General features: G+C 43.4%; 1 protein-coding gene across 1 annotated transcript in view; it reads left to right on the forward strand.

The window, feature by feature from the left end:
- LOC140349565 (guanine nucleotide-binding protein G(o) subunit alpha) overlaps positions 1-10,779 on the forward strand; it is an 89,311-nt gene extending 78,532 nt beyond the window's left edge. Inside the window, exons 7-8 of the mRNA XM_072435949.1 lie at positions 3,949-4,102; positions 10,292-10,779. Of these exons, the coding sequence (XP_072292050.1) occupies positions 3,949-4,102; positions 10,292-10,479 (342 nt within the window). The 3' untranslated portion in view covers positions 10,480-10,779. The remainder of the gene's footprint in view (positions 1-3,948; positions 4,103-10,291) is intronic.
- The last annotated feature ends 918 nt before the right edge of the window (positions 10,780-11,697 follow it).

The raw sequence follows: 11,697 nt of genomic DNA on the forward strand, positions 1-11,697 counted from the left end.
AAGCAGGAGGAGGAGAGTCAAGGCAAGAAGCAGGAGGAGGAGGAGAGAGTCAAGGCAAGAAGCAGGAGGAGAGAGAGTCAAGGCAAGAAGCAGGAGGAGAGAGAGTCAAGGCAAGAAGCAGGAGGAGAGAGAGTCAAGGCAAGAAGCAGGAGGAGGAGGAGGAGAGAGTCAAGGCAAGAAGCAGGAGGAGGAGAGTCAAGGCAAGAAGCAGGAGGAGAGAGAGTCAAGGCAAGAAGCAGGAGGAGAGAGAGTCAAGGCAAGAAGCAGGAGGAGGAGAGTCAAGGCAAGAAGCAGGAGGAGGAGAGTCAAGGCAAGAAGCAGGAGGAGAGAGAGTCAAGGCAAGAAGCAGGAGGAGAGTTAACCTCAATCTTCTATCATTTGCGTAGTTGTAGCCAGTATATTTTATTTTCAAAACACTCGACTTTTATATTGCACATTTGTATTTGATAAACAATATCAGGTTATTAATAAAAGCCTAGACTGTGTTTCTACAGCTTAATTATGGATAAACCTGTTTAATATGAATCAAACTCAATGATACAATCGTTTAGATCTATAGGTCGATCTTCAGGCTTTGTTGAATATTAAAATAAAAATGTGCGGATGCTGGAGTGTGCGTGTGGATGCTGGAGTGTGCGTGTGGATGCTGGAGTGTGCGTGTGCGGATGCTGGAGTGTGTGTGTGGATGCTGGAGTGTGCGTGTGGATGCTGGAGTGTGTGTGTGGATGCTGGAGTGTGCGTGTGGATGCTGGAGTGTGCGTGTGTGTGGATGCTGGAGTGTGCGTGTGGATGCTGGAGTGTGTGTGTGGATGCTGGAGTGTGCGTGTGGATGCTGGAGTGTGCGTGTGGATGCTGGAGTGTGTGTGTGGATGCTGGAGTGTGCGTGTGGATGCTGGAGTGTGCGTGTGTGTGGATGCTGGAGTGTGCGTGTGGATGCTGGAGTGTGTGTGTGGATGCTGGAGTGTGCGTGTGGATGCTGGAGTGTGCGTGTGGATGCTGGAGTGTGCGTGTGGATGCTGGAGTGTGCGTGTGGATGCTGGAGTGTGTGTGTGGATGCTGGAGTGTGCGTGTGGATGCTGGAGTGTGCGTGTGGATGCTGGAGTGTGCGTGTGGATGCTGGAGTGTGTGTGTGGATGCTGGAGTGTGTGTGCGGATGCTGGAGTGTGTGTGTTTGGATGCTGGAGTGTGCGTGTGGATGCTGGAGTGTGTGTGTGGATGCTGGAGTGTGTGTGTGGATGCTGGAGTGTGCGTGTGGATGCTGGAGTGTGTGTGTGTGGATGCTGGAGTGTGCGTGTGGATGCTGGAGTGTGCGTGTGGATGCTGGAGTGTGCGTGTGCGGATGCTGGAGTGTGCGTGTGCGGATGCTGGAGTGTGTGTGTGTGTGTGTGGATGCTGGAGTGTGTGTGTGGATGCTGGAGTGTGTGTGTTTGGATGCTGGAGTGTGCGTGTGGATGCTGGAGTGTGCGTGTGGATGCTGGAGTGTGCGTGTGGATGCTGGAGTGTGCGTGTGGATGCTGGAGTGTGTGTGTGGATGCTGGAGTGTGCGTGTGGATGCTGGAGTGTGTGTGTGGATGCTGGAGTGTGCGTGTGGATGCTGGAGTGTGTGTGTGGATGCTGGAGTGTGCGTGTGGATGCTGGAGTGTGTGTGTGGATGCTGGAGTGTGCGTGTGGATGCTGGAGTGTGCGTGTGGATGCTGGAGTGTGTGTGTGGATGCTGGAGTGTGCGTGTGGATGCTGGAGTGTGTGTGTGGATGCTGGAGTGTGTGTGTGGATGCTGGAGTGTGCGTGTGGATGCTGGAGTGTGTGTGTGGATGCTGGAGTGTGCGTGTGGATGCTGGAGTGTGCGTGTGGATGCTGGAGTGTGCGTGTGGATGCTGGAGTGTGTGTTATGTAACATGTTAGTGATGGATGTCCCGCTGGAGCTGCTGTGAGCTCATTACTATTGTAGGAGACGCATTTGTAAAAAGCACATATAATATTTAATTCATACAGATCTATACTTATCCAAAGACTAATCTGTCTCAATCAAAACTGCCACCACAGGCCAGGCAAAGTAAATACTGTGTCATTTAGGCTTTTTAGCATAGATTGTGCCTTAAATCCACAATTTCTGGATTTCAAGTTTACTGATATTGAAATAATGTGATATGAAATAGTGAAAACATGTATTCTAACTCATGTCTATGTGACAAACACCCACAAATCATTGGTTTAACTTAAGTTGTGACAATTATACAAACACTGTTTTTGAAAAGTCATTTGATCATCTCTCTATGATCTCTCATCTATTCTTTCTCTCTTGCTTTAGAAATGCATTCAGAATGAATTTAAACGCTAATACACAATATTGTAATACGCATGCAATATTTGGCATTTGAATTGTTGTGAAACGATGGTTAAATAATACCCAGAATGAAAACCCAAATGAATGCAGAAATACATTTTTTACTGTCAATTTATGATACATTCTTCTCCCACTGTCCAGTGCTAAATGGTCAGACTGGAGACTTAAGACTGGGTGTGTCCCTGTACTCGTGAATGCCAAAAACAATTCAAAATGCCATCGATCAGTTTGATCTGAATTGATTTTCTTTGCAGTTATATTGCTGTTGTCTGGGGCACGTGCGACATAATGAACTGGTGTCAAAGTGAAAAGGCTGTTTAAAGACCATTGTTTTCTGTAACTATTGCAAGAACAATCCCTCATGTTTGAAATGTGTCAGTAGCAGCCATGTTTGTTTTGTCCATACTGTACATAAGTTGTGTGTAAAAGGGGGATATCGAGCACTGTACACTGTTCCTCCTTCTTTGCTGTGATAATTTATTAAGATTTATTATTAGAATAAAGCGACACATGCAAATCCTGACTGCTCTGGCTCATTATTATTCTACACATTCCAACTGTTTCTCTCTAAATCTTTATAATGTTGTCTTTTGTTATTGCTACTACTACTGTACAGATACACGCATCGCTGCATAATGAAATCACACATTTTGCCGGGATCTTTCAGCTGTTCAATGGGATTTTGTGTCTTATTCCACCTTTCATATTGTGTTTTACGACGTGCATTATTATATTTGAGATTACTATGACTCATTTCCCAGTGTTTTTCTCTCCATCCTGGATTGCTGTGTATTCTGTATATGTACTGTATGTACTGTATGTACTGTATTCACTGTATGTACTGTATTCACTGTATGTACTGTATTTACTGTATGTACTGTATTCAATGTGATTCCTGAAGCTTTAGAGCAGCGCTGTCCAAAGATCAAGACTGATATATATGAAACACACACACATGCAGCATCAAAATTGGGACTAAACCTGAATATCACCAGGACTAAATCTGGGCTCAAACAAAGTACAAAGTTTATACGTATCATTTGTGCTATTTTAATCTCCTCCAAGTTGTATCTGTTAAAAATTGTTTCAAGATATTCTAAAATTTCAAAAGTATCTATACCAAAACTAGTATCATAACTAGATACTCATTTAAACAAGTATCCGTATAAAAAAGAATAAATCACAATAACAGGTCAAAGTTCGTGAACAGTTTGAAGTTTGTATTGAGCTTTGTCAGAACTAAAATAAGACCAGTGTTTAATCAAGAATTAACTATTATTTTGTGTTTAAAATGTCAGTCCAGTGCTTAAAACCTTTACCTATAAAGAGAGTTTTTTATTATCTTTGTGATATCGAGGATGGAGTATTTTCCTTTTGATTGAACTCGAGTTTGTCTTTTTAGCATCATGAAAACAGTTCTCCAGTGACAGTTTGGACACCGCTGCCCTGGAGTCAAAATGACACAAAACACTTCCTTTTTCATCTTTTAAGCTTCAGTTTATCGATCATAACTGGACGTCTGCGTGATCCATCCTGTGAATATGTTAGTTTAAAATGCATCAGTCGGTCATCGTAGCCTAATATATCTTCTTCTTCTTCTTCAGAATCGCATGCACGAGTCCTTGATGCTGTTCGACTCCATCTGCAACAACAAGTTCTTCATCGACACCTCTATCATCCTCTTCCTCAACAAGAAGGACCTGTTTGCAGAGAAGATCAAGAAGTCTGCGCTCAGCATCTGTTTCCCCGAATATACAGGTGAAAAACACCATCAACACCACACACGCAGCGGACCCTGTGACCTCGCAGGTGCACTTAATTGGTTTTCCCACAATGCAGTGTGACAGTTTGCGACCAAAATCCAATTATGGCAGACGTTCAACCCCGGGAGTGAGAGGGCCGTGATGCAGACTTGAGTTTATTTTGCTACAAAATGGGAAACACGGGACAAAAGCAGGCGTTCTTTTTGGAAACAGGCTGAATTAGCATAAAGATGAGTCAACAGTTCTTAATCGCAGCCTTGTCCTTTTTGTGGCATAATTGCGCTTTATAGTCTAACCTCCAAACTTGTTTGTTTGCGTTTAATGTGTAGTAATCGAATACCCTTTGCAAATGAACCATAATTGACTCCAGTTTATAAAAGAGAAACACTTTTAAGAATTCTGTGTCGATTACGTAGCCCGTGTTCCCATTGGCCGTGTTCCTTTGTTCATCAGGAGGTGCCACATCAGACGACAACAGGTTAATGACATAAGCCTGCCCAGGGACTGTCGTGGGAATTAGCACTTGAGCTAAAACCTGGTAAAGGTTATGGTTAGGTTCATGTATATTCCTCAATACAAATAAACAACAGAACTTAAGTCCTTCCTGTTGCAACTAAAACCATATGATTTTATGGAAAAAGCCATGAAGTGTCTGTAGGACACAATAACAATTAGAATTATCTATAATTTCCCTTTAAAGGAACAGCATTATGCAGTAGCAGGTGGTCTGACTAAATATACTAGTCAAGACTAAATCATTTACAAGAAATATCAGAATTGCTGCTGCTGCTCGGCTCAAACTCTGAATGATTTTTCAAAGAGGATCCGTTATAACCAAACCTTTCATTTTGACCTGATGATTGTCGCCCTTCCAGTTGCACTCTCAACAAGGCTTTTTCTGTTGTTAAAGCTGCTTTTAGACTTCAGTGACGTAAAACAAGAAACAGTGAAATGGTAAAATGTGGTGGATCTGGGTGAACATGGTAATGAAGATTGCTCTGTAATAATGAAGCGGGTTTGTTCTGTTCAACCTGTGAGAGTCAGATCCTCCTTCACTCTGGAACTCCTCCAGGTTTATACTGTTTCCCAAGGAGGTTTTTGTAGTTTTTCCTGGTCGAGAAGGGCAGAAGGAGGGGTCTTAGGACAGAAGGAGGGGTCTAAGGACAGAAGGAGGGGTCTTAGGACAGAAGGAGGGGTCTAAGGACAGAAGGAGGGGTCTAAGGACAGAAGGAGGGGTCTAAGGACAGAAGGAGGGGTCTAAGGACAGAAGGAGGGGTCTAAGGACAGAAGGAGGGGTCTAAGGACAGAAGGAGGGGTCTAAGGACAGAAGGAGGGGTCTAAGGACAGAAGGAGGGGTCTAAGGACAGAAGGAGGGGTCACTTTCATATTAAACGGGTAAAAGACATTCTTAAGTATGTCAAAGTAAAACAGAAAACGTTTTATTGCGTTTTTGGTTCTTTCAACTGTATTTTTTAATTCAAACGTTCTTTACATTTTTAAACATATCAAACATAAGCAGTGCAACATAAAAATTCTAACTTAAAAACACAATTTAATTTAATTGTCCCACTTGGTCACCGCTTCATCCTCTTCTGTCCTCACAGACTCTGTCCTCACGGGCTCTGTCCTCACAGACTCTGTCCTCACGGGCTCTGTCCTCACGGGCTCTGTCCTCACAGACTCTGTCCTCACGGGCTCTGTCCTCACAGACTCTGTCCTCACAGACTCTGTCCTCACGGGCTCTGTCCTCACGGGCTCTGTCCTCACAGACTCTGTCCTCACAGACTCTGTCCTCACGGGCTCTGTCCTCACGGGCTCTGTCCTCACAGACTCTGTCCTCACAGACTCTGTCCTCACGGGCTCTGTCCTCACGGGCTCTGTCCTCACGGGCTCTGTCCTCACGGGCTCTGTCCTCACAGGCTCTGTCCTCACAGGCTCTGTCCTCACGGGCTCTGTCCTCACGGGCTCTGTCCTCACGGGCTCTGTCCTCACAGGCTCTGTCCTCACAGGCTCTGCCAGATGAATTTGTCTCACCGGGAGGACAGGTGTGCAGTAGGACGCAGGGAAAGATTGACATGTGGGAGAACTACTCTGCTGTCCACGCCACCAGGAAATGAGACTCAGATTGCGCGCCAAAAATCCTTTATAATTCCTTTTAAATAAGCATGAATTAGGAAAAGAGATGGTACAGACATTTGGGAAATAGTCCATTTGAAGCTTTGCTGAGAAATGAGGGAAGAAGCAGAAATGACTCCAAAAGTCTTATTTAAGTTTCCCTTAAAACAATCTCATGTGAAGTTGTTTTCATTGTGATCATATCACATTTTAGGACATTAAGATGCCCCTCAAATAAAACACATATAACATATAACACCTTCTATAACCAATAAGCTCCTCCCTCTTCTTTAAAGGCCTCAAAGCTTAAACGCTTTAGTGAGTCACATGACAATAGTAAAGTCATTTTACAACCTCTAAAAGCACAAAGACACCAGCACAGAACCTGAGTGTAAACCTGCTGCACTCACATACTTGAGGCCACTGCAGTACCTCAGGCAAAGTTACATCAATATTTATAGAGCTCCTGACATAGTCACATGTCACATACTACAGGAAGTACTACACAACATGTCACATACTACAGGAAGTACTACACAACATGTCACATACTACAGGAAGTACTACACAACATGTCACATACTACAGGAAGTACTACACAACATGTCACATACTACAGGAAGTACTACACAACATGTCACATACTACAGGAAGTACTACACAACATGTCACATACTACAGGAAGTACTACACAACATGTCACATACTACAGGAAGTACTACACAACATGTCACATACTACAGGAAGTACTACACAACATGTCACATACTACAGGAAGTACTACACAACATGTCGCATACTACAGGAAGTACTACACAACATGTCGCATACTACAGGAAGTACTACACAACATGTCACATACTACAGGAAGTACTACACAACATGTCACATACTACAGGAAGTACTACACAACATGTCACATACTACAGGAAGTACTACACAACATGTCACATACTACAGGAAGTACTACACAACATGTCACATACTACAGGAAGTACTACACAACATGTCACATACTACAGGAAGTACTACACAACATGTCACATACTACAGGAAGTACTACACAACATGTCGCATACTACAGGAAGTACTACACAACATGTCGCATACTACAGGAAGTACTACACAACATGTCGCATACTACAGGAAGTACTACACAACATGTCGCATACTACAGGAAGTACTACACAACATGTCACATACTACAGGAAGTACTACACAACATGTCGCATACTACAGGAAGTACTACACAACATGTCACATACTACAGGAAGTACTACACATGTCGCATACTACAGGAAGTACTACACAACATGTCGCATACTACAGGAAGTACTACACAACATGTCACATACTACAGGAAGTACTACACAACATGTCACATACTACAGGAAGTACTACACAACATGTCACATACTACAGGAAGTACTACACAACATGTCACATACTACAGGAAGTACTACACAACATGTCACATACTACAGGAAGTACTACACAACATGTCACATACTACAGGAAGTACTACACAACATGTCGCATACTACAGGAAGTACTACACAACATGTCACATACTACAGGAAGTACTACACAACATGTCGCATACTACAGGAAGTACTACACAACATGTCGCATACTACAGGAAGTACTACACAACATGTCGCATACTACAACATGTCGCATACTACAGGAAGTACTACACAACATGTCGCATACTATAGGAAGTACTACACAACATGTCGCATACTACAGGAAGTACTACACAACATGTCGCATACTACAGGAAGTACTACACAACATGTCACATACTACAGGAAGTACTACACAACATGTCACATACTACAGGAAGTACTACACAACATGTCGCATACTACAGGAAGTACTACACAACATGTCACATACTACAGGAAGTACTACACATGTCGCATACTACAGGAAGTACTACACAACATGTCACATACTACAGGAAGTACTACACAACATCTGGACATATTTACTTGTGTCATATAAAGGAAAAGGGGAAGAATCTAATCTCGTCTGTTGAGTTAGAATTATCTTCATTCATTTTGTATCAATCTGAACATTTCACCTTGACATTTTCCTTTGGCCACAAACGTTTTGGGGAAAACTTTTGAAGAATGTTTGTATCACTAAAGATCAAGAAGAACAGAATATTTGATCTGAAATAATTAAACTGGATTCCCAGAACCAAGATGTTGAGGACACACACACACACACACTCTCAACACACACACACACACACCTACACAACACACACACACACACACCTTCTCAACACACACACACACACCTACACAACACACACACACTCTCAACACACACACACACACACCTACACAACACACGCACACACACACTCTCAACACACACACACACATATAGACACACACACACACACACATATAGACACACACACACACACACCTACACACACACACACACACACCTACACAACACACACACACACTCTCAACACACACACACCTACACAACACACACACACACACTCTCAACACACACACACCTACACAACACACACACACTCTCAACACACACACACACACACACACACACCTACACAACACACGCACACACACACTCTCAACACACACACACACACACATATAGACACACACACACATATAGACACACACACACACACAGACACACACACACACACACACTCTCAACACACACACACACACACCTACACACACACACACTCTCAACACACACACACACACCCCACACACACCTACACAACACACACACACACACCTACACAACACACACACACACCCCACACACACACACAACACACACACCTACACAACACACACACACACCTACACAACAAACACACACACACTCTCAACACACACCACACACACACACACCCCCCACACACACACACACACACTCTCAACACACACACACACACTCTCAACACACACACACACACTCTCAACACACACACACACACCCCACACACACACACACACTCTCAACACACACACACACACACTCTCAACACACACACACACACACCCAACACACACACACACTCTCAACACACACACACACACCAACACACCCACACACACCACACTCACACACCACACACACACACACACCACACACACACACACACACCCACACCACACACACACACCCACACACCACACACACCACACACACCCACACACACACACACCACTCACACACACACACACCTACACAACACACACACACCTACACAACACACACACACACACACACATAAACACCTACACAACACACACCCCACACACACACACACACACACCTACACAACACACACACACACACTCTCAACACACACACACTCAACACACACACCCCCCACACACACACACACACACCTACACAACACACACACACACACTCTCAACACACACACACTCAACACACACACACATAAACACCTACACAACACACACACCCCCCACACACACACACACAGACACACACAGTGTTCCTTCATTAAAAGGACAGGCCTCAGTTGTAGTGGTAGGATTGAGTCAGACGTGAGGAGCTCATTCTGTTCTTATTAGATGATGGTTTTCAAATCAAAACACCAAAATAAAACAATGTTACAAAATATATATCATTTCACAAAACAATGTTTCGTAAGAATAATCATCTTCACTACAATCAGTATTTTATATCAACATGTATACTTTATATATGGGTAATCGTACATAGTTTTAGATCAATTGTTGATGGGATGAGATGGCAAAAGCTGCTGCCAAAACAGATTTAACAAGTAGTTTTAAGTTTAAATGAGTTTAGAATTGAATAAATGTTTGTGTGATAAAGCAGCATCTGTCTGTTCTCACTCTGTGGTTAATGTGACGCGCTGCAGTGACGGGACGTGTGTGTTTAACGTTCCATCTGACTGAAACGTCTACTGTGACCATATAAACCACACGTCCTGGACAACATGGAACGCCGCGTTGTCACGTTGTCGTCCGGCACACGTTCTAACAGCGTCGCGTTCCCGTGTGCGCAGGGCCGAACACCTACGACGACGCGGCCGCTTACATCCAAGCACAATTCGAGAGCAAGAACCGCTCCCCGAACAAGGAGATCTACTGTCACCTGACCTGCGCCACGGACACGGGGAACATCCAGGTCGTGTTCGACGCCGTCACCGACATCATCATCGCCAACAACCTCCGAGGCTGCGGCTTGTACTGAGCCGCGGCCGTCCTGCCCCGCCTCCTGCCCCGCCCCCTTCCTCTTGCTCTCTCTCTCTCTCTCTTTCCCCGCCCCTTCCTGCCCTCATCCCTCTCTTCCTGTTCCTTTGACACTGCTGTGGAAATGACGATGGTGATGATGACGATTCTGCTGATTATTTAAAGATAAAAGAATGAAAAATGCAACTAGGTACATATTAATGATGATGATAATTTAAAAGAAAATAGGCATACGTATATATAAATATATATATATAATGTTTTTAGTTCTTGTCTCTTCTCGCTCTCTTGGCTGCAGCCTTAAAAAATTGATGAACAAAGTTGAAAAAGCCTGTTTTCTCACTCTCTCCTCTCTTTTCCAGCTGTTGTCACTTCAACAATGGCAGTATCTCGTTTTTTTTTTATGACTTTTTTGTTTTATTTTTGTTGATTGTGTGTGTATTTATTACAGTCTGATTTGTATTCACGTTTTGCCTCACTTGACACCTTAATTTGTGTTTTTGTTCTCGTTTTTAGCCATAAATAAATAGTGAAAATGCAGCAAGGTCAGCCAAACCTTAAAACACAAAGACCTGCGCACGTGATTTTAACTTTGTTTTTGTTTACATTAGATTTTAAAGCTGTTCACTATGATTTTTTAGATTTTTTTTTTTAATCTTGTTTTTTGAATTTTTGTATAATTTTACCTTCCATTCTTCAACCACAAGCTGGATTTTATTGGCAGAAAGTCAGGCATTCTGTCCATGGCGTCAACCATTCGCCGCCGCTGGTCATGGCCGAGCCGAGAGCCAATAGGAAACATGCTAAGAGTCCAATCAGTGCCATTGAACATTAGGTACTGTATGTAGATAGTGATGCTTTTAGAAGCAGTACACCTCTCACTGTTAACTAGAGTCTAGACCTAGAACATTACCATAGAATATACTCACTTCCTGGTTTGTCCTTGTTCATTAATTTATTAATTTATTTATTGACCAGTCCCACACACTTCTCTGTAGCTCATACTTCCACTAAGCCTTTTATGTCACCTCATCTTTATCTGTTGCTTTGGTTTGTGCATGGTGTCCTGCTTCAGACCGGACTCCTCGTCCTAAAGCCGGACACGGACAGCATGAGACACTCCAGCCTTTGTATAAATAGAGCAGATAATACAGACGACAAGCTTCATAGACACTGTTCAGAATAGTGACGAAACCTTTGATAAAAAACAGAAAAAAGA

This window comes from Eucyclogobius newberryi, unplaced genomic scaffold (assembly GCF_026437365.1).
Source record: "Eucyclogobius newberryi isolate DKJ021-1_F unplaced genomic scaffold, fEucNew1.0.hap1 SCAF_7, whole genome shotgun sequence".
NCBI classification, from domain to species: Eukaryota; Metazoa; Chordata; class Actinopteri; order Gobiiformes; family Gobiidae; genus Eucyclogobius; species Eucyclogobius newberryi.